General features: G+C 39.7%; 2 protein-coding genes across 2 annotated transcripts in view; one reads left to right on the forward strand and one right to left on the reverse strand.

The window, feature by feature from the left end:
* The window catches only part of LOC138043501 (probable ATP-dependent RNA helicase DHX34), an 18,815-nt gene extending 742 nt beyond the window's left edge, over window positions 1–18,073 (forward strand). Inside the window, exons 3-16 of the mRNA XM_068889796.1 lie at window positions 856–996; window positions 2,083–2,195; window positions 3,180–3,317; window positions 3,527–3,661; window positions 4,785–4,839; window positions 5,386–5,563; window positions 7,004–7,043; window positions 8,070–8,123; window positions 8,408–8,485; window positions 8,874–9,029; window positions 9,117–9,224; window positions 10,177–10,273; window positions 11,855–12,339; window positions 15,492–18,073. Of these exons, the coding sequence (XP_068745897.1) occupies window positions 856–996; window positions 2,083–2,195; window positions 3,180–3,317; window positions 3,527–3,661; window positions 4,785–4,839; window positions 5,386–5,563; window positions 7,004–7,043; window positions 8,070–8,123; window positions 8,408–8,485; window positions 8,874–9,029; window positions 9,117–9,224; window positions 10,177–10,273; window positions 11,855–12,339; window positions 15,492–16,985 (3,272 nt within the window). The 3' untranslated portion in view covers window positions 16,986–18,073. The remainder of the gene's footprint in view (window positions 1–855; window positions 997–2,082; window positions 2,196–3,179; window positions 3,318–3,526; window positions 3,662–4,784; window positions 4,840–5,385; window positions 5,564–7,003; window positions 7,044–8,069; window positions 8,124–8,407; window positions 8,486–8,873; window positions 9,030–9,116; window positions 9,225–10,176; window positions 10,274–11,854; window positions 12,340–15,491) is intronic.
* Window positions 17,628–22,500, reverse strand: part of LOC138043502 (RYamide receptor-like) — a 17,022-nt gene continuing 12,149 nt past the window's right edge. The window contains exon 2 of the mRNA XM_068889797.1: window positions 17,628–19,955. Within this exon, the coding sequence (XP_068745898.1) occupies window positions 18,786–19,907 (1,122 nt within the window). The 5' untranslated portion in view covers window positions 19,908–19,955 and the 3' untranslated portion in view covers window positions 17,628–18,785. The remainder of the gene's footprint in view (window positions 19,956–22,500) is intronic.

The raw sequence follows: 22,500 nt of genomic DNA on the forward strand, positions 1-22,500 counted from the left end.
TATTGTCTCGAAAATGTACAGTAATTAAGCTATTAGTACCCAGGGCTCGAAATAATTTCCGGAGAGTCTCTGGACACGATGACTGGCCAAATTTATTTTAGCTCGGTCACATACCGTTTCTGGCCTGTCAAATTATATAAAATAAATAACTCTTAAAACAGAGGCATTATATATTTCTGAAAAAGGGGTTGCTTAGAGCTTTAAAGCACTCATTGTCAACAATGGTTCTTGTTGCGTTTCACCCAGGATTACAGATCAATGTTACACAAATGGCAATACACAGTTACTTGCTACAACTGAAACAACTGAACAGCATGGAAATTTTAATTTATTTCATTTTCAATACGATCAAATGTGACCGGTCAACATGACCAGCAAGACGAAAGGTTGACCGGTCAACTCCCAAATCAGTTCGGACATTGTCAGTTGACCAGCCGTTATTTCGAGCCCAGTTACCCATTTCAAATGAGATGGCTGAAAGAAAATAACATAAGTGTTAATCTGCAGTATTTAGGTCCTATAACTTGTTCATACTATAAGCTCTCTTTATTGGATTGAGGTACATTTACCTCTTGCTAAATTGGTACCTCTTGTATGTGGCAGCGGCAACCAATGCTTCATTGAACTTCCTTTTTCATGTATTTGTAAATTTGGAGAGATCAGACAGGAAAAAGATATCATATAAAGTTCACTCAATAGGTATTATAGATGAGAAAGTGTACACTGTCAGTTAGAGTTAGATACACTAATGCTTGCTTACTATGAAGAAATCTGTCTGTCTAAATCCTTCACATTGAGGCTTCAGTGTGCCTTCCTTGAATCTGCATTGGAAACTTTATTTTTTATTACTTTTAGAGGAAGACTCATCAAAAAAGAAGACATCTTGTAAACTTGGTCTTCCCATATCATATGACAGGAGATATAGAATAAATGTGGCCCTCCTGTCAAAAGATGTCACTGATGTGACACAGTATAGTACCAGTGGATCAAAGAGAGGTACAGTGTACTGTAATATAGATGAGCAGATTTCTTCTTCTCTGACCCACCTTCCTAATGAACATTGACTATTAAAATTTAATGTAGGAGTTGAGGGGGGGGGGGGGGGGGGCAGGGTGGGGGTGGGAGGGTAATATTCGGTAAGACATGCCTTGCAATTTTCATATTTCATTGTTTTGGTTCTTTGATCACACTTGCACTGACTCCAAGTTTGGCTAGGCATTCCATTTGCTAGGCAAAGACCTATAAATACAGTAGACCCGTAACCCCAGTTGGCTGCCCTCAATTATTGAGCTTGAAGCTTCACCTTAGTGTGCTTACACGTAGTTTTTGTAGCTTCATATACACAGTGTCCCATTGGTCAGAAGGCTTGACAATGTCATATTATGATTCAATAAATATAATTCCACTGTGTCTTGGCGGAAGTACTAAAGGAAGACTAGGCTGATCTTTGTTAGTATTTCTCATCTGTGCATAAAGGAGCTCAGTTGTTCTATTCATACATTGCAAAATCATCAACCTCCTACCTGCTTTGTCTGTCGGTATCAAGAATTGCCTAAAATTCAACCATGTACGTTATTATTCTACCCCTTGAGGCATTTTGTAATTTTTAAGGGAAAAAAAGATGTTGAAATCCACCAAGACCTCAAAGCCAATTTTAAAAACAAATTGCGATTTTGAGATGGCAATACCACATTATAGGCAATACCACATTTATTGTGGTATTGCCATCTCAAAATTGCAATTTGTTTTTTATCGCAATCCATCATTTATAAGGATAAATAAAACTGTAAACTAATCAAGCGACGCCTGATCGAAATTTCAATTCTTTCTACCTGCGAAACGTATTTGTTTGCGTACGTCAGCAACCCAATTCAGTGCAATGACGGCAATACCACGAAATATTGACGGCTCGCGCATAGGCAAAACTATAAAAAGATCGCGATACTAATTAATATTATTGAAACTCAACTGCCATATTACCTCTAGTTGGTTATTCTTGACACTAAAAGCCATGTTATTTTATTCAATTTGATTGACATCTTTCGTGCCCCTACATGTAATTCCACTTTTTTTTCTTTGCAGTTTATTCATCTTCTAGCAAAAGGAGGGGAAATGGTGGAGATCTGTCAAGAGAAGAATTTTCTGAGTTCAAATCAATTCTGCTGTTTTACATTGATTTTTGTCAAAAACAAAAGGTGTAATTTTTGTTTGAGATATAATGTAATAATAGTGATTATTATTATTATTATTATTATTATTATTATTATTATTACCTTATTATAGGAAATTAACAATGAACGTTGACAACGCGATGAAAACGTTTACGTTTACGTTTACGTTTACATGCATTAAATTAACGCGAATTTTCCGATAAGCATCTTGCTTTACTTACTGCGATTTTCATAATTCTGCGAACTCACACTTTACATTTCTGACCACCAAACTGCGTTTTGGCTGTCGTGAATAAAACCTTCCAAGACAAGTCGGTTTTACAGCCGAAAATTTAGTTTTGAAGCCTAACTAGACCTTATCAATTCAAAAGATCTTTCAAAGCCTCAGTATGCCGCAGTAATACGAATTTGCTGCACTTAAAAAATCTCAACAAACGTGTCTCACGGAGAAAAAGAAGCATTTACAGTAGTTAGCTTTTAGGATTGCTCAAATTATTATTATCATCATCATCATCATCATCATTCAGCATTGGTCTTTATTCTCCAAGACTGCTGAGCTTTGTACTTTCTCCTTACATACATAAATTAATACATTACATACTCAATTGACCACTCCCCATAGGGGCTTTTAAGACCCAATGAACACGATCACGACAGAACAGATTATTAAAAAACAACTGTTACGAATCCCAACTGGCCGGAGGCAAGCAAGTTTGCTATTTACAAGTGCAGCTGAGAAGTTGAACCAGGGACTACCAGGAACAAATACTACCAGTGACCAGAACGTGTGTTGAACCTGGGATCCATAGATCTCAAGGCAAGCGCCCTAACCACTGCACTGCACTGCACTGCACTGCAATGCACTGCACTCCTTCAATAAAGTGATTCTTTTTATGGTATAATTCTTTTACACTCTACTTCCCTCCACTTCCCTACTCTGGTGAGTTGTTTCTATTCTTAAGAGTGCCTTTTTTTTTGTTTCTTTGTCTACTTATTGTGGTTATGAAGTTTTCCAAATTATGCAAGCTGAAGAAGGATCAGGCAAACCTGCCCATCAGCCAATTCAGGGAACAGATTGTGCATTCTATTGAAGGAAATCAGGTGGTGATCATTGCTGGAGACACGGGCTGCGGCAAATCAACTCAGGTTAGACAATAGGGGACTTAAAAACCCTTTCCTGCTCGAGGGGGCCCCCACAGACGACTAGAATTTCATACATGTATTGTATGGAGTTAATCAAAGACAAGAATCATGTCACAATGGTTTCCGGTAGAGGAGAGAAAGTTAAGCTCTTTTTCCGTTGAAACATGGATACTTGCACTAGCATGTGGATCTTCGGTTACATGTACTTGCAGGTTCCTCAGTTTCTTTTGCATTCTGGTTTCACTGCCATTGCTTGCACTCAGCCCCGACGGATCGCCTGTATCTCGTTGTCTAAGAGGGTTGGCTATGAAACACTGAATGAATACGGGACTCAAGTTGGCTACCAGGTAAATGAAAAGTAAATATGTAAATGCTTCTTTCATATTGAATGCGCTCTTAGCTGCCAAGCTAAAGAATAAGCGTTCCATTTTAATCATTTGAAAGAAACACTTTAAGCGATACACTCAGTGGTTGGTCGGGCGGGAGTGAAGCATGTGATAGCCTTCCCGCAGGGCTCCTAATTTAAAGTCATCGTGTGAGTAGTATGTAAAACTAATCCTATGGGACTGAGTAAAACTAAAGATCGTTTTTCTTAAGAGGAACCCGTACAATTACTTGTTCATAATCGTCGCCGCTTTTTCTTTCTGTTGACCTTTTCTTAAAAGCGGAAAGCCAAACGTTTAGACTTTTTTTTCTTGTTTTCATTTTCGATAGTACATGTAGTTTTCAATTTGTTTATCATCTCTACAGCGAAACGCAGGTAAGCTGAGTCAACTATTCTATTGATAAAATTCGTGAACCAAATTTTATAACCGCAACCAAGCAACGAACTAGCTTGTAGCATTTTAGTAATACGGCCCGTATTAAAGTGCTGCTATGACCAAAAACATTTTTATTTTTCTTTGGATTTCAAAACTATGTTAACTAAACAGCAACTGATCGAAGTTTTAAGCCTTGATTTTAAAAAGACACCTGTTTATTTTAACTGGAGTTTTCCTGTGTAATGTTCCGCCATTACTAACTTTAAAACCTTGAGAGAGCTGGATCGAGGAGAAAATGACGTCAAAAGACTCAATAGTTTACCGTAAGAATGCAATGCGTGTGTACGCCAGTCAAATGTTGAGCAATCACACTTTTAAAATCTGAAGAAAAAATAAGTGAGTTTTTGATCACAGTAGCACTATAACGGACAAAGCCTTCCTTGATTGACCAATCATAATTGAGTAATTTGGCCTTCTATTATTATTTAGATGAGTGGAAATCGAAACCTCCACTATAGCTTGCAAAGCTAACGCGGTAAGCACTACTGGACCACATCGCTTTTCATAACTCCTCCTTTACAAGCAATTTTCAGCCTCAAGCATCGTAATTTGGTGTGACTGTGTCCGTTTCTAATATTTCCGTTACCACAGCTACGGATCTTGTTTTTTGTTGTTGTTGTTGTTGTTGTTAATTATGATTTTACCATAGATTCGATTTGAAGCCAGCAAAACTCGTGCCACAAGGATTCTGTTTCTCACAGAAGGTAGAATAAATAATCGATGATTTTTCTTTTTTTTCTTTTAGTTGTTATTTCATCTATTGTTTTCAATTCCCTGTGCTACTTGGCAACTTCACGGTCTCTGGTTTGCTCTTCATTTTTTTGTTCAAGACTTAACATATCCCTGGTCACCTTTGTTCGTGTCATAGTCAGTAGTCCCTTTACTTGTAGTTTTCATGCATAAAATTATACTCCTGAAAATCCGAGGGGAAGATATTAAGGAAATTTTTTCAGAAAAAAACGGCATCCATAATAAATTTTGTTCATTTCTTCAAGACGAGAAGTTGAAAAAACTGGGACATCGACCTGAAAACATCAGAGTTTTTTGTTCGGTTTAAACCCTTTTTTTTTTTTTGGATTTTCTCAACTCTGTTCTTTGAGCAATTACTTATCAAAGTCATCCATTCAACTTTACTGTTCATCGCATCGAACATTTACGCTGACTTTACAGTACTGCCCATAATTTCGTTTAAGGTTATTGCAAAGGGCGCGGACAAAACTTTTATTTTTTTTATTTTTTTGTTTCCGCAGGACTTTTGCTGCGTCAATTATCTTCTGATCCAACTCTCAGTCAATACAGTGTTGTTGTTGTGGATGAAGTTCACGAGCGACACATTCACGGGGATTTTCTTTTGGGCTTGTTACGGGGCTTATTACAGGCACGTGCAGACCTGAAGCTGGTTTTGATGTCGGCCACTATAAACATCAGGTAAAATCTCATGATGAAAGATCGGGAGACTTTTAAAATAATTAGCTTATTTGTAGTGCATTGGACTATCCTTCGCCGGGTAGCTCTTAGGCTCAAAAATAACCCTATACAGTCGGACTATCACTCAACGGTTTTGAAATTGGAGTTGAAGGTGATGCTCTTCGCCTCGACCAAAAAACCCTTCACGTTTCTCGAATGACCAAAATGGCGGACTGTAAGAAATCGAGGCCAAAAGGAACAACCAACATTTGATTTGATTTGCGTTAATTTGTTGATTTCAGTTTGCTGCAGTGTCCCCATTTAGTGCTCCAGCGCTAGAAGACTTGACACTTAAATAAAGTTCCTTTACTTTCCTTTCCTTTTCTATGCTTTTCCTGGCAACTCCAATGGCTTACTAGTAAGTAATAAGCTAGAATGCGCCGATATCCAACGGATTTAATGGTGTTCTCGTAATAAGAATCCATTTCAAACAATCCTCGGTACCTTGCATTGTTGCATATTCAAATTACGGATTCGTAAGCTGTGGAACGTCCATTCAAATTCAACTGAAAAAGGTTAAGACAAAACCAAAATAATGAGTGTATCAGGTGCCTCATTTTTACTAACAAAATGGGACAGTAACACCTCTTTAAGAAATCTTAAAACTTGACGATACGCACTGCAATACGCCTTTTCCTTCTATCCCGTCCGACGTTATACTTCTGGCCCCAGTTGCTCGAACGATGGATAGCGCTATCCGCCGGATAAATCATTATCCACTGGATAACTCAATTGGTTTTGCTAGTGTTTATTCGCTGGATAGTGATTTATGCGGTGGATAGCGCTATCCAACGTTTGAACAACCGGAGTGCAGGGATGGCGCAGTGGTGGGAGCACTCGCCTTCCTCCAATGTGGCCCGGGTTCGATTCCCAGACTCGGTGTCATATGTGAATTGAGTTTGTTGGTTCTCTACTCTGCACCGAGAGGTATTTCTCCGGGTACTCCGGTTTTCCCCTCTCCTCAAAAGCCAAAATTTGATCTGATTTGCGTTTACTTTCTAATTTCAATTTACAATGTCTCCGATTAGTGCGCTACAGCGCTAGAAGATTAGACACTTAAATAAAGTTCCTTTGCTTTCCTTTCCTTTGGGGCCTGGTTGAACTTTAAGTGTACGCATGTTTATAGAGGCGTTGTAAGTCAAGACATTCTCTCAATTGGTTGCGTTACCAGATTTTGCATCAAAGCAGGCAATTTTCGGAGCTAGAATTGGCCATGTTTACGTGCACTTCTCAAACTTTGTGATTGTACATTTGTAAAGGAAAAAAAAAATTTTTACTAACTTGAAAATTAATTCCGCTGTGACGTCATTTGCATGCGCTTTATCGGGTTCAAACGTCTGTAGGCACAGCTCATGCAGAACTCGTCTCCAAACATCATTCCTGCTCTTTTGTTATTTTCAGCTTGTTTGCGGGTTACTTCACAGGAGCGCCAGTTATTCAGGTTCGGTTATTTTCACAATGATCTGTTTTTCGTATTTGTTCTGTTAACAAACTTTGAGAAAAAAAATTGAACTTTTGAAAAAAAATTGAAAACTTTTGAACAAATTTTGAACTTGAACTTTGAAAAAAAATTGTTCTAGTGAAAAGCAATTTACTAGTGACAAGGAATAAACTGCTAGTACCCATGGGTTCGGTGAGTCTTTCCCGAAACCTAATTATGTCCCGATCGCACTTGTGACGTAATCGTTGGCAATGCATATTGATTGGCTAAGGTGACAATACTTGGCGAGAGAAACTGTTCTAATTATCGACGGTCGGAAAAAAAAAGCGCAAATTCTTAAGGTGAGAGAAATGTGAGGTTTAGGATCCAGACAAAACATACTTATTGTCTCCATTGACTGGCAGTATACCGCTTATATGTGCAGTTACTTCCAGAAATAGGCGTAATCAAGAGGTGATCAGGTATCCGATCCACTCTGGACGTGATATAAAATACGCGCCCAATTTTACTCCCAACACGAGGTGTTTAAAGGGGCAGCGTCACGCTATTTTAGTAAACCTTCAAAACACTTAAAGACGCCTTTGCATCAAAGAAGACCAAAAGGGGAGTTAAGTTCGAAGCTCAGCAGGATTTAATTCGAAATCGCTCGCATTCAGCTATTGAACCTACTTCTTGTCTACTTCTTCTAAACCGCAAAGGAATCAAATCCAGTTCAATTTACGACGATAGGGCCTTAACGAAACAGTGAGGCTCGTTTAGAGTGAGACCTTAAAAAGTTTAGCTTAAAGGGCCACCTTCAACCGACAGGCAATGCGTGCCGTGGAAACATATGAAAATCTTGTCAAAGCTGAAATTCAATCCAATCAGATCGCTACGATAAGCAATGCGAATTTCCATAACAAAAACAAACGGTCGAAAAGCCTTACGGTTGAAGGATTAAAGCAAGCTCTTCATCCAATGTGCGCTGTGGAGAGGAAAGTCGTGCCGGCTGAATCTTTCAACATTATTTTTGTTTTCTGTTTTTAGATTCCAGGTCGGTTATTTCCAATCGAAGTACGATACCAACCTTCAAAAGTTGAGGTAAGTGAATGTTCAGTTGCTTATGAAGAATGTCGTCGAGAGCCGCTTTCTTGTTAAATGGCGATCTAAGGTTGTTGGATTTCTCTTATTGAAAGCACTTAGGGTCCAAGTCGTTTGATCCACCCAAAGGTCATTAAAAATCAGCTTCTTTTGGCAACCCGATGGATAGAAGATTGAGACAGAGATCAGCCGGCTCTTATAACAAGTCTTAGCCAGAATCTAGAAAAGATTGTTCATTGACTGTATCTTTTGAAGAAACTTCTATTTTTTTTTATCTTTAACAGTTTTCGAACAGCTCAAGTCGCTCAGAGAGACTCGATCCATCTCCTTATCTCAGGATAATGCAGTTGATTGATCATAAGGTTTGTATCAAGCGTTATAATAAATAATAGGCCTCTTAAGGTTCGTTGTTTGTTTTCCAACGAGAGCTTGGTGTACGTATTAAAGACGACAACAGCTCACCACATGGTAAGTTTCATCGATTTTTATTTCCATTTTCTTGCAAATTTCCAGACTTCGCCTCATATGTTCTCTATATTTACCTATGTGGCACACACAGTGAGCCTGGGTTACCTGTGTCGAAACGTCTTTACCTTTGCCACTGAGAACTCGTTTCGTAAAACTAGATTTTCGTTTTTCTTCTATGCCTATCTCCCTTATTCACCCCCACCCCCTCCCCCACTTTTTTCCCTCTATCTTGTATTCGCAAACAAAAATCAAACAGGGATGTCATCTCTTTTTCCGTCACAGTACCCGTCGAATGAGCGCGGCGATGTTCTCATGTTCCTGAGTGGAATGTCAGAAATCTCAGCAGTTGTTGACGCCGCCAGGGAGTATGCACAGCGGACTCGCCGGTGGATCATTTTGCCACTTCACAGTTCACTGTCGGTGGAAGACCAAGACAAGGTTGCTATTTCTCTTGTATCATTTGCTTTGGCTATAAGCTAATTTGCACCCAAGTCGTAGTTTGTAACAAATGGTTATGTTCTACAGGTGTTTGATGTTCCTCCTGAAGGAGTACGGAAATGTGTTGTGGCTACTAACATCGCTGAGACTTCTATCACCATTGACGGAATAAGGTTCATCGTTGACTCTGGAAAGGTAGCTTTACTATGCAAATTTAGTAGACAAAAACAACTCGCACGACGATTCCCTAATGGTGCTATGTTGCAGTGTTTCGGTCTGTTTTGGAGAAATCTTGTGTCACACCAGCTCGAAATATTTTATTGCAGAATCATCATCAGTTCCTTTTTGTTCAGGTCAATCCTATACAACCCGTTTCGAGCTTGTGTTTCTTGTAATAACAATGTGCTTTATTTAAGTGTCAAGTGTATTTAGCAAATCAAATAAAATTAACTGGTATCAAATCACAGGTTGGTATTTGACGAGAGGGGAAAACAGGAGAAAAACTCTTATTGACCGAATGCATAAATGGTGGCCAAAAATGTATTCTTTTGTTAATGTGCTAATGAGACTCGCTAGCCTCGTTCACAAGCAACATTTCTTTTGTATTTTGTCCATACAAACGAGGCTAGTGAGGCTAATTAGCACATAAACAAGAGAATATTTTATTGGCCGCCATTTATGCATTCGGTCTATAGCAGAGAAGAGAACCAACATGCAAACTCGACCCACGTGTGACGTCAAGTCTGGGAATCGAACCCGGTCCATATAGATGAGGGAGTGCTCTCAAACACTGCGCCAGCCCTACTTCCTACATGTATCTCTCCCTATCTAGGCACCATATTACGATATAGTCTTTCTTATATTTACGTTGATGTTCCATGGTATTTTACAGTAATCTCGCGTGTCACTAAATTGCTTTAAGTGACGTGCCATGGCTTCTGCAAGTTACCATTAATTTTACATTCGTACTGAAAATCTAACATTACCGATAAGAATTCATGCCACCTCTAAATAGCCTGTTATAACTAACAACAACTACAATTTTAAATTACCGACGAAACCTTTTGTTTAACTGAACGGATTGCCTTTATAACTCTAAAGAAGTCTCAACCAGGTACAATGGGGAAATGTTTCGTGCTTTTTATAGGTCAAAGAGATGAGTTTTGACCCTGAGGCTAAAATGCAGCGACTACGTGAATTCTGGATCAGTCAAGCAAGTGCTGAACAGCGAAAGGGAAGAGCAGGTTTGTTGATTCCTAAATGTGGTTGTTTTAGTCCACAGTCCATTGTTATCAACAATTCTGTCATATTCTAGTTGTCCTCCTGGCAGCCAAAGAAGAGAAGTGCTGATCAAAGTTATTCCTAGGTCAGAACTCAATAGGAAACATTAGGAGTTCTTTTGATTGGGAACCGAGAGCCTTCAGAAACTGTATTTACCCTTAATGGGTAAAGGGTTTAGTATATGTAATCGCATGGTCCTACCTGTAAATGTATTTTACATGTGGACAAAAAGAAGTTCAGTCAGAGTGACAATCTGGAAGAAGTTCTGGATAAGCAACTGTTAACCAATCAGGATCAAGTAATCATGCCCTCTTGATTACCAAAAGTGCACCTCGTGATTCCTTCCGTCTGAGCCGATCGCAATTCAGTAATTTTGCCCCGTATGCGATAAGTATGGGTAATAAAATGGTGACGAGTGAAATAAGGGAATAATTTCTTGCGCGTTTTGTCCAAAAGAGACATTTTGGCACTGTAGGAAAAATTGCCATGGCAAAATTGTAATTTCACATGTGAAATTATAAATTAACGCTGAAGTTTCGCGCCAAAATTAAGGGGTAATTTGTCGCCCATGTTATTAGTTTCTATAGTTTCTAAAGAAGCGGTCGTGTGGCATTGGTGGGGATGTGAAACACAGATGGGTTTATCAACTATGGCAAATTGAGTACCGTAATGCTATTCGAAAGCTGAAGTTTCGAGCGTTATCCCCTTTGCATGTCAATGCGAATAGCGAATGGCTAATGCTCGAAATGTCAACTCTCGCACTGACCCTCAGCTCAGTTTTTTTTTTGTTTTTGGTTCTCCTCTCATTCAAATTAAAAGGAAATTTTGTTAATATCAGTGAATAAGTCATCCAGCCTTGACATACTTGGGTTTCCTCTCTTACATTATTCAAATTATATTAATTATCACATAAAGGGCAAAATTACTGAATGCTGATTGGCTGAGAAGGAGGGCTTTTTTCCTTAATCACGAGGGCACTTTTGGTAATCAAGAGGGCATGATTACTTGATCCTGATTGGTCAACAGTAAATTAAAATGTTGCTTAAGTTATAAGAGAATCTTCTTCCAGATTACACATATAAAATACACTTTAAGCGCTGTTCTGTTAACATCAACGATTTATTGAATTGAACTTTACCCAAATGGGAGCGTGGCATTGTCACTTGTCCCGGCACTGAACGGGCTTCCCTCAATAATTTTGCCCTTTGTGTGATAAACAAGTTTTCCAAATTGCCCTAATCGCGAATTTTGTGAAAATCTTGAAAATACGCGTGAAATGGCCCATGCGATTACATATACAAAGCAGAAAAACTGGAGGGGAATAATTTGTGCTCTCCACAGAGAGGGAAAAAGCATTATTTAAGTTAGTGGATGATGGCAAAACTCAGATTTTAAAGCATGTAGACTGGACTGCACTAAGAACTGATGGTTTCTGCATTTAAGAATTTACCTCCAAAAGTGAAGTGCCAATAATGCTGATATTCAACCGTGAAGCCATTAAATAATTCACTCCTTATTTTTGTTCTGGTTCCCTTATTTGTTAGGTCGCACCGGCCCAGGTGTGTGCTTTCGTCTATATTCCGAGAACGATTATCAAGCCTTCTCACAATACACCACTCCTGAGATTCAGCGCGTTCCTCTGGACTCTATTATCCTACAAATGGTATCGCTCGGCGTAACTCACATACGAGAGTTTCCATTCATAGAACCACCCCCTCCCTCAAACGTTGAAAATTCAATCCACTTTCTCAAGCAGCAAGGAGCCTTAGCAGATAGTGAGAGCTTAACTCCGATTGGCCAAATGCTGGCTCAACTACCCGTCGATGTCGTCATCGGAAAGATGTTGCTGATTGGTTCAGTGTTTCACGTAATTGAGCCCGTTATGATCATTTCCACTGCTCTTAGTGTCCAGTCTCCTTTCACCCGGAGACTGGATCATGACCCGGATGTGACGTCACTGAGACAACCTTTGGAGTCCGATCATGGTGACCCCTTTACCCTCCTAAACGCCTATGATGAATGGTTACAGGTTAGTTTATAGTTACACAGAATAGGTGAGCTTCGAACAATAGCATAATAGACCAATAATTCAGTCAAAAACAACGACACCATCTCGAGGCTCTGGGGAATAAATATAAGGATTTGTATGAGTTTATTCTCCAGAGCCTCGAGATGATGCCTTTTGTTTTGGATAAATTTTAATATATCGAAATTGGTCCATTCTTAGCGGTGTCGAAACTGTTGCAGACACACTGGTGCTTCAATGTAAGGTTAAATATTCTTTGATTGCACTCACGTAATAGGACGGCCATGTTGGTGCCAAAACAATAGAGAAATGTAGCTCAAGTTTTGCATATTCCAAAAAGACTATTTCGTTAATTGTTCTCTCCACCAACATGGCTGCCGTGACGTCAGATGCAATTACGATAGCACGCGCACTCTCATTGGCCAATAGCTGTGTTTAGATGACAGTATGGAAACACCGCTGTGACATCACACGGATTTTGATTGGTTATGTGTTGTCAGACGCGCATTTTGATTGGCTGGTAAGAAATATGAGCGTGTATCAAGAAAATCTGTATCAATCCGGAAGTAAAAACCCAACATTTTCCTTCATTTGTCGAATTATCTTTGAGAAAAATTTATAAAGGCAATAGAGGACTTTTTTCCGTGTTTCCATAGCCTCATCTGAACTTTCGGGCGAATTGGGAGAATTCTCGACAGTTATGCAAACCCTCGACTGTGTCTCGGGTTTGCATAACTGTCTCGAATTCTCCCAAATCCCCCGAGTATTTAGATGAGGCTATGGAAACACGGAAAGCGTCCTCTATTGCTTAATTAGTCTCCCAGTGAGTCCAAACCTTGTGACCGTGTGAAGCAAATCTAGAAACGTTTATGAGATTAAGAGAATTGGTCATTGATCAACTCTCTCAAACCGTCCAGAGAAGAGTTTTCAACGTACGAACCAGCCATCCTTCAATTTTCCCAAGTCGCAGCTCAATCTTAACATTTGCCGACCTTGGCTGGGTTTATTGACATCTTGGTCAGTAGATTTTGAATTGCCAATACCTCTTTAATTATTAACTCTTTGTAACTCAAGCTACAGGACGCAAGGCTGTCCATGGCACTGTTTTTCTTCCAAATTCCGTCCTGCAATTCTATAATAAACCCCAGACAGCAAAAAGTAAGCCTGAATTTCATCCGTCTCTTCTGGTGTCTTACTCTCTGGGAAGAGAGAAGGCTATGAGAAAGGTCTCATTTCATTTCCGTCCGCCACGGAAAATTAAAATTAATTTTTGTTTTTAGGAGTAGACGGCACAATAGAGCGAATTTAAAGGGAAAGTACGGTCTAGAAAAAGTTTCTCTGAATCGAAAGTTCTTTACCTGTATTGTCATACTTGACCACTCATTTGGACTGAATGCAGTGTTTAAATAGCCAAGAATAACGCTTCAAAAAGAGGCAAATTTAAATTGAAATCCTCCATCTTTGTTTTTGTGTATGCAAACGAGGCTATGACGTAGCAATAGTCAAGGATTTCTCCGGATCACTAAATGTACTTGATGTAAAGAAGAAAACACAGGCGAGGAGAGCAATGTTTTGTAGACTTGAATCTTAATCCAGAGGCTAAATTGTGTCTTAATACACGAAAGAGGCATAAGGCAAACGGCAAACCTGAAACCGCGGTTTGCGGTCCGCGGTAAACGTCGATCTTAAGGTGTCCAATATTGGCTCCACAGATTTACCTCGTGGTCGTTAAACAGGGTTTTATATGTGAGTTATATGCAGGAGTTTTACGAAGCGAAAGAGAGCTTGCAGTGCTATCCCGCGCTCATTGCTGTGAAATAAATGCCTGGAAATCAAGTTTAATCTGTCTACCGTGGCTTTCTACGAGATCCCTGTTTCAACTGCAAAACAAACGATCGATTTATATATTTTCATCAAATGGTAAGAGTAAATCGTTTCAGTAGTATCTATACTGCGAACAAAATTTAACCACATTTCAAGTTAGGTTTATTAGCGCATAACAGTGAAAGTCGTGTATATATGGCTTGATTCAGTTTTTACGCTTCAATATAATGATATTTTGGACTAGTTGACTTAGATTTCCGTATGAAGCGAATGTCACCAAGACCAATATTCATATACCTGAAGATCCCGCTTGAAGTCCTCCTTGGTAAAATGACAGACCCGAACAGACAATATAGCAGTCAGGTTTTTCACGTTTGAGGAATCCATCCACGTTTTATTTTCGGCGGCCAACTTTTCTTTAAATTTTAATTTTCTGGTGTAAGCTTCGGTTTTTGTAATTTTTATGTGTGTTCACAAGTCTAGACTTGTGTCTAGTTTCATCCCCTTCGAAAGCGTACACCCCAAAAGCGGTAATTGATGTGAAAGAGCCTTGCAACGTGTATTGAGCAACATCTGAAAGTTTCGTCGGCTTATTGTAAATTAATGAAGGGGGTAGTTTTTAAAGAAACTGTGGTGCTGCGTCGGTGGGGAAGTAGTATGCAAAAATTTGGTTTTATCAACGGAGTTGATGATGTAAATTGGCCACCGTACAGAGATTTTAAAAGCTGACGTTTCGAGCGTTAGCCCTTTGTCCTGGATTCGCTCTGACGAAGGGCTAACGCTCGAAACGTCAGCTTTTAGAATCTCTGTACGGTGACCAATTTACATTATCAACTCCGTTGTTTAAACCAAATTTTTATTCTAAATTAAACGCTTCCCCATGTGAAAGCAAACAAATACGTTTGCTGAAGTATCGAAGACGGCTGTCGCTGAAGGAAGGAAGTGAAAAAGGTACGCTTGTCGAATATTTCTTTGTCGCATGTTCAAGGTTTTGTCTTATTTACATTTGCTTTGGCTCATTTTTGCCGCCTAGTTCGATTGACTAGAAAATCTATAAGTGACTTGAGTTTCTGTCGCACTTATGGCCTACATGGCCTACTAACTATTGAACTGTGCCCTTCATCAGTGTACTCAAAGTACTCTTGTCAAACTTCAAAGTACTCTTGTCACATTTTTACAGGGAACTGGACAAAACGGCAATTATTTTCGAATTCCTGGGGAAAAGGTTTCGTAATTTAAAGAAGCTTTTTCTAGACCGTACTTCCCTTTAAGTTTTAAGGCAACGTTCTCACGCGTGAGCTCCTTTATATCCACATTGTTTTCCTTTTAAGATTAAAAGCCGCGAAGGTTCATCACGAAAATGGTGCAAGAGGCGAGCTTTAGAAGAGCAACGTTTCTATGAGATGTCCAAGCTTAAGCGACAATTCGAGCAGTTGCTACAGGATCATCGTTTGTTGGATCCCGAGAGACGGGACACCGACGGCAACTTCGAGAACGACCGGGAGGACGACATAAGGCGTCAATTGAGAAAACTAAAACGAGACCACCGGAAGTCCTCAAGGAAGACTAAAATGTTGAAGTTGGACGAAGATGAGCACGCCGGAAGTGAAAACGACGATTGCACGGATATCCGAGATCTTGAGTTTAAACTGACTCATGACCTTGACAAACTGCAGGCCGGAAGTATGGCCAGACGCAGCTTTACATTGCGAGAAATCAATTTGCTTAAGATAATTCTCTGCAGTGGTCTGTATCCAAACTTTGCCATCCCTGATGAGGGAAACACATGTAAGAGGGACTCAGAACAGTTATTTCACAGTCAGTCGAAACAGTTTCTTCTTGTTCACCCTACGAGTGTCTATGCCACTCGTCCAGACCTGCTTCAGCCCGCGGACACCCCTTATCAACCTTCGTCATCGTCAAAATCTAAGGCCGAGTACTCCAGCAACCACCAATTGTTAGCATTTGTCTCTCTTTTAGAGACAAACAAGCCATATTTGGTAAACGCCATGCGAGTCCCAGCCCTCCAGACTCTTGTGCTTTTTGCGCAAGCCTTGGACACGAACGCTGATCTAACACGCCTTATTGTTGATAGCTGGCTTGAAATCTGTCTGCTGGACAGTGCCACTGGGCAGACGATGCTAACTGCCGTCCAGCAGCTTCGTGCCACGTGGACGCGTTTACTAAAGCTTCGATTCGATTCAAAAAAGAAGAATGAAGGGCTGGAACGCAAGTCTGAAACTCGACGGAACAGAGAACGTGATCTTGAGGTTCTTTTGGCAAAGAAACTGTCAGAATTTCTGGACAGCAACTTCCGGTACTCGCTTCGACGGCTGCTCCCTTCAGAAAACCAGCATTTATACTTTGGTCCAAACGGAGAAAGGTTTCATGACGACGAAACGGAAACCGTTGTCGCATTTGCATCTGGCTGTGAGCCGCATCCAATTAAAGGAGGTGTTCGTGTGAATGAGTACCTAACCTACAACTGTCTACAAGACTCTGTGATGGCAGAGGCTTCTTCTGCCGCTGCTCAGTACATCAGTAAGCATTGGCGCTGCGAGAAATGCGGGGAAAAAATGTTGGTAACAGTCTTGGAAAAGTTACAGCATCAAGAAGAATGCCAACAAAATGAGCCCGCCATTTTGAGCCGGGAACCGGTTATAACTGACCATGCGCCATTACCAACGACAGGAAAAACCCCCAATCACGATTCTTCCATTCAAGTATTACGAAGATTGTACCACTGCAGCATTTGTGCAAGGGAGTTTTCTTTGACGAGTACTGAGATTTTAAAACATAAAAAGTCACACGTTGCAGTCACTTGATTTCTTTTAACTGCAACATTTCGCAAACCTTCTCATTTTGTCAAGTTGAGACAGTGATGTTGAGGATTTCGAAAGTATTAAATGCCCGCGCGTTATCACTTACAAACGTGACGAAATGTTCCTTGACCCGTCTCGTCAATTTAAAATCACCCTGTCACCTTGTACACCACAACGTGCAAATGGATTTAAACGCGTGATTTAATGTGCTCACTTCCAATATGGGAATTTCAGTCAACGCACGTATGGACGATTTTCGACCCCATTCATGGTGAACCTGAAGCGACACACACAACAAAAATAAAAACAAAATTTACAACAAAACATTCCTCGGTATGAAGTACATTTTGAAAGCATCTAAAGCGCTCTATTGGAGGTAATCCTTTGGTTAGGGTTTTCCTATTTTCAGCGCCACGGCATAGACCCTGATAAACTTCAGACTTGCCCCACGAGGGAGAAGTCGACACCCAGTGTAAAAATCACAATCGACATTTAACGCCTAACTAAACTCACCTTACGGCTTAATAAGATGGGATGCTCAGTTGATGAGGATAGAAAAAGCCTGCTTCTAATTCCAATCGGTTGGAATGGCTATGGTGCAATACTCATTTGCAATGAAATCTTAGGACTTGTTGCAACTACACGATGTACAATTGGTTATCTTTTATTCGGCTGGCTACAACGTTATATCTCCAGACTAAACAGCAATTATATATCCCTGGACAGCCTTGAGCATTAAATTCAGCTTGAACCGAGGCTCATTTTTGTTTTCTCTGTGAAAGCTCGATTTCGTGTGAAAACAAGGAAACTGTCCAAGGACGTCTGCATGCCAATACCAGGAAGGTCTTCTGGTCAAGAGATAAAAGTATTTCGCACAACATTGTACAGTTCAGCGCCACTTAATAGTATTAAGAGGTATTACCACAATGATCAGTATCTACTGATCACTCTTTACACTGTAACAACAGCACCGCATGAAAGTAATTGTAATCGAGTATAGTTTTTATATCCCATAAAGCTAGGTTGGCGTCGAGGTGGTCTAAAGCCAAAGGCGAGAACAAATTGTTTTAATAAATTCCCATATCATTTTGTCCATTTTTTTTTGTCGGCAACCGTGGATTTCCCGCCAAACATTTTTAATCGGAACGACATTCTATGATCATTTTACATTCAGGGGCAAACAGAGGTATATTGGGCGTCAATTAATGAAAGAACTGGGATACAGTGAAGTAATAAGTAAAGATATGCAATATCAGAATTTGATAAATTATGTAATAATAACTACTAAAATGATAATGTAAGTGAGCGATTAGTCAGCACTTGGTATCCAGTCCGGCTTCGTCGAATATTTGTTAACTTCTTTGTACACATTAGTCGGTATGTCTCGCGGACATTGCTCTCACGCCACCGTGGGCCCGGCTGTTCGCCTCAAGCATTGTTTTCACATTTTCGGCTTGGCAAGTTAAGTAATAGTTAAAAACATATGACATTTCTATGACAGTTTTCACCTCAAAGGGAATTAAGACTAAACCGTAACGATTAGTTCCAGTTTAAATGGCGTTAAGCGTCCAGTTTGTAACTGCGGAGATATCGTTACTGCCACAAACTTTTAAAAGCGAACCAGAGATTGCGAAAGAGAGTAAGATCTTACGGAGGCGGAAATTTTGAAGGAGAAGGAGAACATCTTCCCTTTTCTACCCAAACCGTTTGACTCGGGTAACAGAAACCACGATGCAAGTCGCGACGAGAAGTCATCATTACGCTACCATACCAGTGAGAAATGTTCCAGGTGTCGATGCGTTGCTACACTCTATCTTCTCGTTCACAATCGTAACCATTCTCCAGTTTCACTGTAATGGTTCCTTGGAATCTAGCTTGAGAAGGTGAGAGGGTTTTGTGGTATTCAGGTCGACGGATTTCGGGCGAAGACCTCAAAAACTTTTTTGACAAGGAGTTGGTGTTTGATTTAGCCTTGTTACAGCACATTTTCTTTAAGTCGTTTCTAAAGCCGCGGATCAGCAATGTGTACAGAATGGGATTAAAACAACTGTTAGCTGTCTTCAAAAGCCTCGCAAACTCGTACAACTGTCTCGTGAAGTTCGACGAGAGCAAAGCTGGGTTCGCCATAATACTTATGATGATAACCATGTGTGGGAGAATGCAAATAGCATACACCAACACTAGTCCAGTCAATAACTTGGTTGTTTTCCGGTTTTGTCTGACGCGTTTTTCCGCGACGTTTGTATTAGAGTAAATCCCCCGTTTTGAGTTCAGTCTGTGAGCTTTCCAAACGTGACAAACAATCCTAAGGTAGAAGAAAGTTAAGCAAAACGCTGGGATTACAAACTGAGGCATAATGATCGCCATGATGTATGTGAGATTCATAGCCACTTGGCTAGGCCACCACTCTATGGCTACCAGGCATGTTCCGTCAGGTTCCACTTGTAACGCAAACACGTATGGTATCTGCGCGAGACAGGAATAGATCCAGCTGAATGTCACCATGGCCAAGGCCTTTCTCTTGCTAAGGCGGCCTGTCAGGGTCCTAACTATCGTAGTGTAGCGTTCAAAGCCAATACAGATTAGCATGGAGCCCGAAACCGTGACAGAGATAGAAGTCAAAACGTTGATGAGCTTGCAAAGAACAAACCCAAACGGCCATATGGCGTGGTTTTCTAAGTAGGCGAGATCGAATGGGAGATACAGAAAGATGACCAGTAGATCCGAAAAGGCGAGGTTTAGGATGAAGTAGCCCTCGGCCGAACGGAATTGTTTACTCTTGGCTTTGAGAATCAATGCGCAAACTATTGAGTTTCCAATCACGCCAATGATGAAGACCGCAGGGTAGAGAATAAGGCGCACAATTCGAGAAGCGATATGTTCGTCAAAGACATCAAGTGGTCCATCTAATGTTGTGTTATTCATGTTACCTTTGGTCAGCTTCTACGCGCAACCGTCTGTTGCGTCCAAGTACTGAAATATAAAGCGAACAAAAATTAGCATCGTAAGCGTACGTGCTGGGATGTATTGATTGATTTATGAACTTTCTTATCATGCCGTTTAAATGCGTCAACGGTCTTTAGTTAACAAGAGGTTCATTGACAATTCAACCATTTTTGCTCTCCTTGATCCATCAGCGGTGTAATTTCGCATAAGACGGCGTGTTTAATTGTAAGTTAATAACTTGGCGCACTTGTCGAGAAGAATAGGCCTTTTGTAACACTACCCACACGACATAGCTGGAAGTCTTTTCTAAACCCACGTACAACTGATCGTCTTTATTCGTCGCAAGCCATTTCCTCCTTCTTTTCGGAAGTAAAAAATATCGTCAAAGTGTATAATCCCGCTTAGATCTTTAAGCAGTTATCCAATTTAAAATTGAACCTCTGATAAGAGAATAACTTCGGTCACGCATCAGTTCTGATTCTCGAAGAGAAGGCAATTTAAAATAACACGTCGAGAGTTTTAATTTGATATTATTAACCCAACCAACCTTTGCAAAACTCTTCAAAAGAGAAACCGCAAATAAGAATTTTATGAGTTATCGTTGCAATTTCACTTCATGATACCTTTATTTCAAGCCATAATTTTAAAATTTGCATTGAAAGGATACACATAAACACAAGAACATCAATGTCAATGTCTTAAATATATAATGATTTAAGTACTGTTGGAAGTAGAGTGATTTTTTTTTTCAAATCGTTTGATAAGCTGCGTATATGAAACGCAACCCACAACTTCCACAAGACGGAGTATTTATTTTATACTAGGGCTTTGTTATCAATTTGTACTTACACAGTTCGTCTGTCGTCCATTTATCACAGCTTTTATTTCCTTTTTTTTTTTAAGAATTTAGAACGATCAGACGTAGAGAAAAGGACCGACTGAGAGAGATTGTGTGGAAGAGTTAGCTTTTCTCGACTTGTCAGCTCATTCTCAGTGTGAACTTTTACTCATACTGCTATCGCATAGTAAATAAGTTAGTAAATAAGTCAGGGTCTTCTGCATGTAAGTAGGACCTTGTAAGCCGATGGGAGCTGTAAGTATTGACGATTTAAACTATCTGCAATCAAAATTTCCTTTGCTAAGCATAAGATTAGTATTATACGAAAGCGACCCAAAATAGAATTGACTTTTAGATTCAAGTTATCCTCTGTTTAAAATAGCTAAAGCTTATTTCTTTACTAGACCTTTATAGTTTTTTTGGTTTACCCACTCAAGTCAATTCGATCATTTAATTTAATTTTATTTATATTTTGCGAAACATTTTCACGGTCAGGACCAGCCATAAAGCGAAGCGAAAAAATGAATATTGGCACAGAAAAAGTGTTTGCTGTATTTTCTGTTTTACCGTACTAGTGACTCTCTCTCTACATTAGCACCTTTACTGAAATTTAAGTAAACATTTCACTGTTTTAGTTATACAGAAAAGTGTTAATGGTTTTAGCAAAACTCGTCGATTGTTAAGTAGATAATCCGAATTTCTATTCGACCACTTCATAGGATGAGTGAACAAACAAGCTATTAGTACTATATAGAAAACCTACTTCTTCAATGTGAGGTGCACTCCATGCTGATGAAAACACGCTCACTTTCTCATGCACCAACACCTTAGCTGCACGAAATGGTATGCACTTTTTGTGTGTATTAAACTGAGAAGTTTGGCTTGAAACACGACCTAATGTGTAAATAATTAAAAGAGGTTTCTTCGTTCAGTTGTTTAGAGGTACATTTAAATTTTTGTTTTAAACTTGAATTTTGTACTTGGCTCCTTGCGCACATCAAAGGTATCTTTTAAGCATGCAAGACTCAACAGTCTCAACTGGATTGCCAAAAAAAAGTGCTAGGATTGCTGCGATAAGGTTTTTTTTTTTTTTTTTTTTTGCAAAGCACAGAAGATATTTCGTCTCACGTATCCCGACGACAATTTTTTTAAGACGCTTCCTTTGGCATATTTTTCTAATTCCAATTTTTAACATTTGAGAAAAAAAACATAATGTGGTGATTCTCACAACAAGTCTTGGTTTCCTCAAGTATAATTTGTGTTTAAACAAGAGGAACCCCTGCCGACATTCGGAAATCATTCCCTTTTGGTTGGAGTCTTTTAGAATGTTAGTTTAGGCTGAAGGTGTGAAATCTTGACCCCGCGGTTTGCTGATCGCCAAAATCAAAATGCCAAAACAGTGTTCCCTGCTTGAGAGCAAAACACCAGCTGGGAACCTTATCTTTTTCTTCAATTGTGACAATTTATTGTGATATATCAGTTTTTAAACAAAATTATACATAAAACTACCATCGACAAAAAGGTAATGTATCAAGCGAAAGGCTGAAACTTACCCAGTCGGAAATGATTTTCTCACTCCTTAGATGTCGTTATTTGTCTTCATCGACACGTACTGAGATGTTTAACTTTCATTTTCTGATGCTTGCTAAACTCGGAGCGAACGCCTTTGATTTCTTAAAAATTTTACGGTGCGATTTTAATCAAGGTGATGATAATTTATGCACTCGATTTTCA

This window comes from Montipora capricornis, chromosome 3 (genome assembly GCF_036669925.1).
Source record: "Montipora capricornis isolate CH-2021 chromosome 3, ASM3666992v2, whole genome shotgun sequence".
Lineage (NCBI taxonomy): Eukaryota > Metazoa > Cnidaria > Anthozoa > Scleractinia > Acroporidae > Montipora > Montipora capricornis.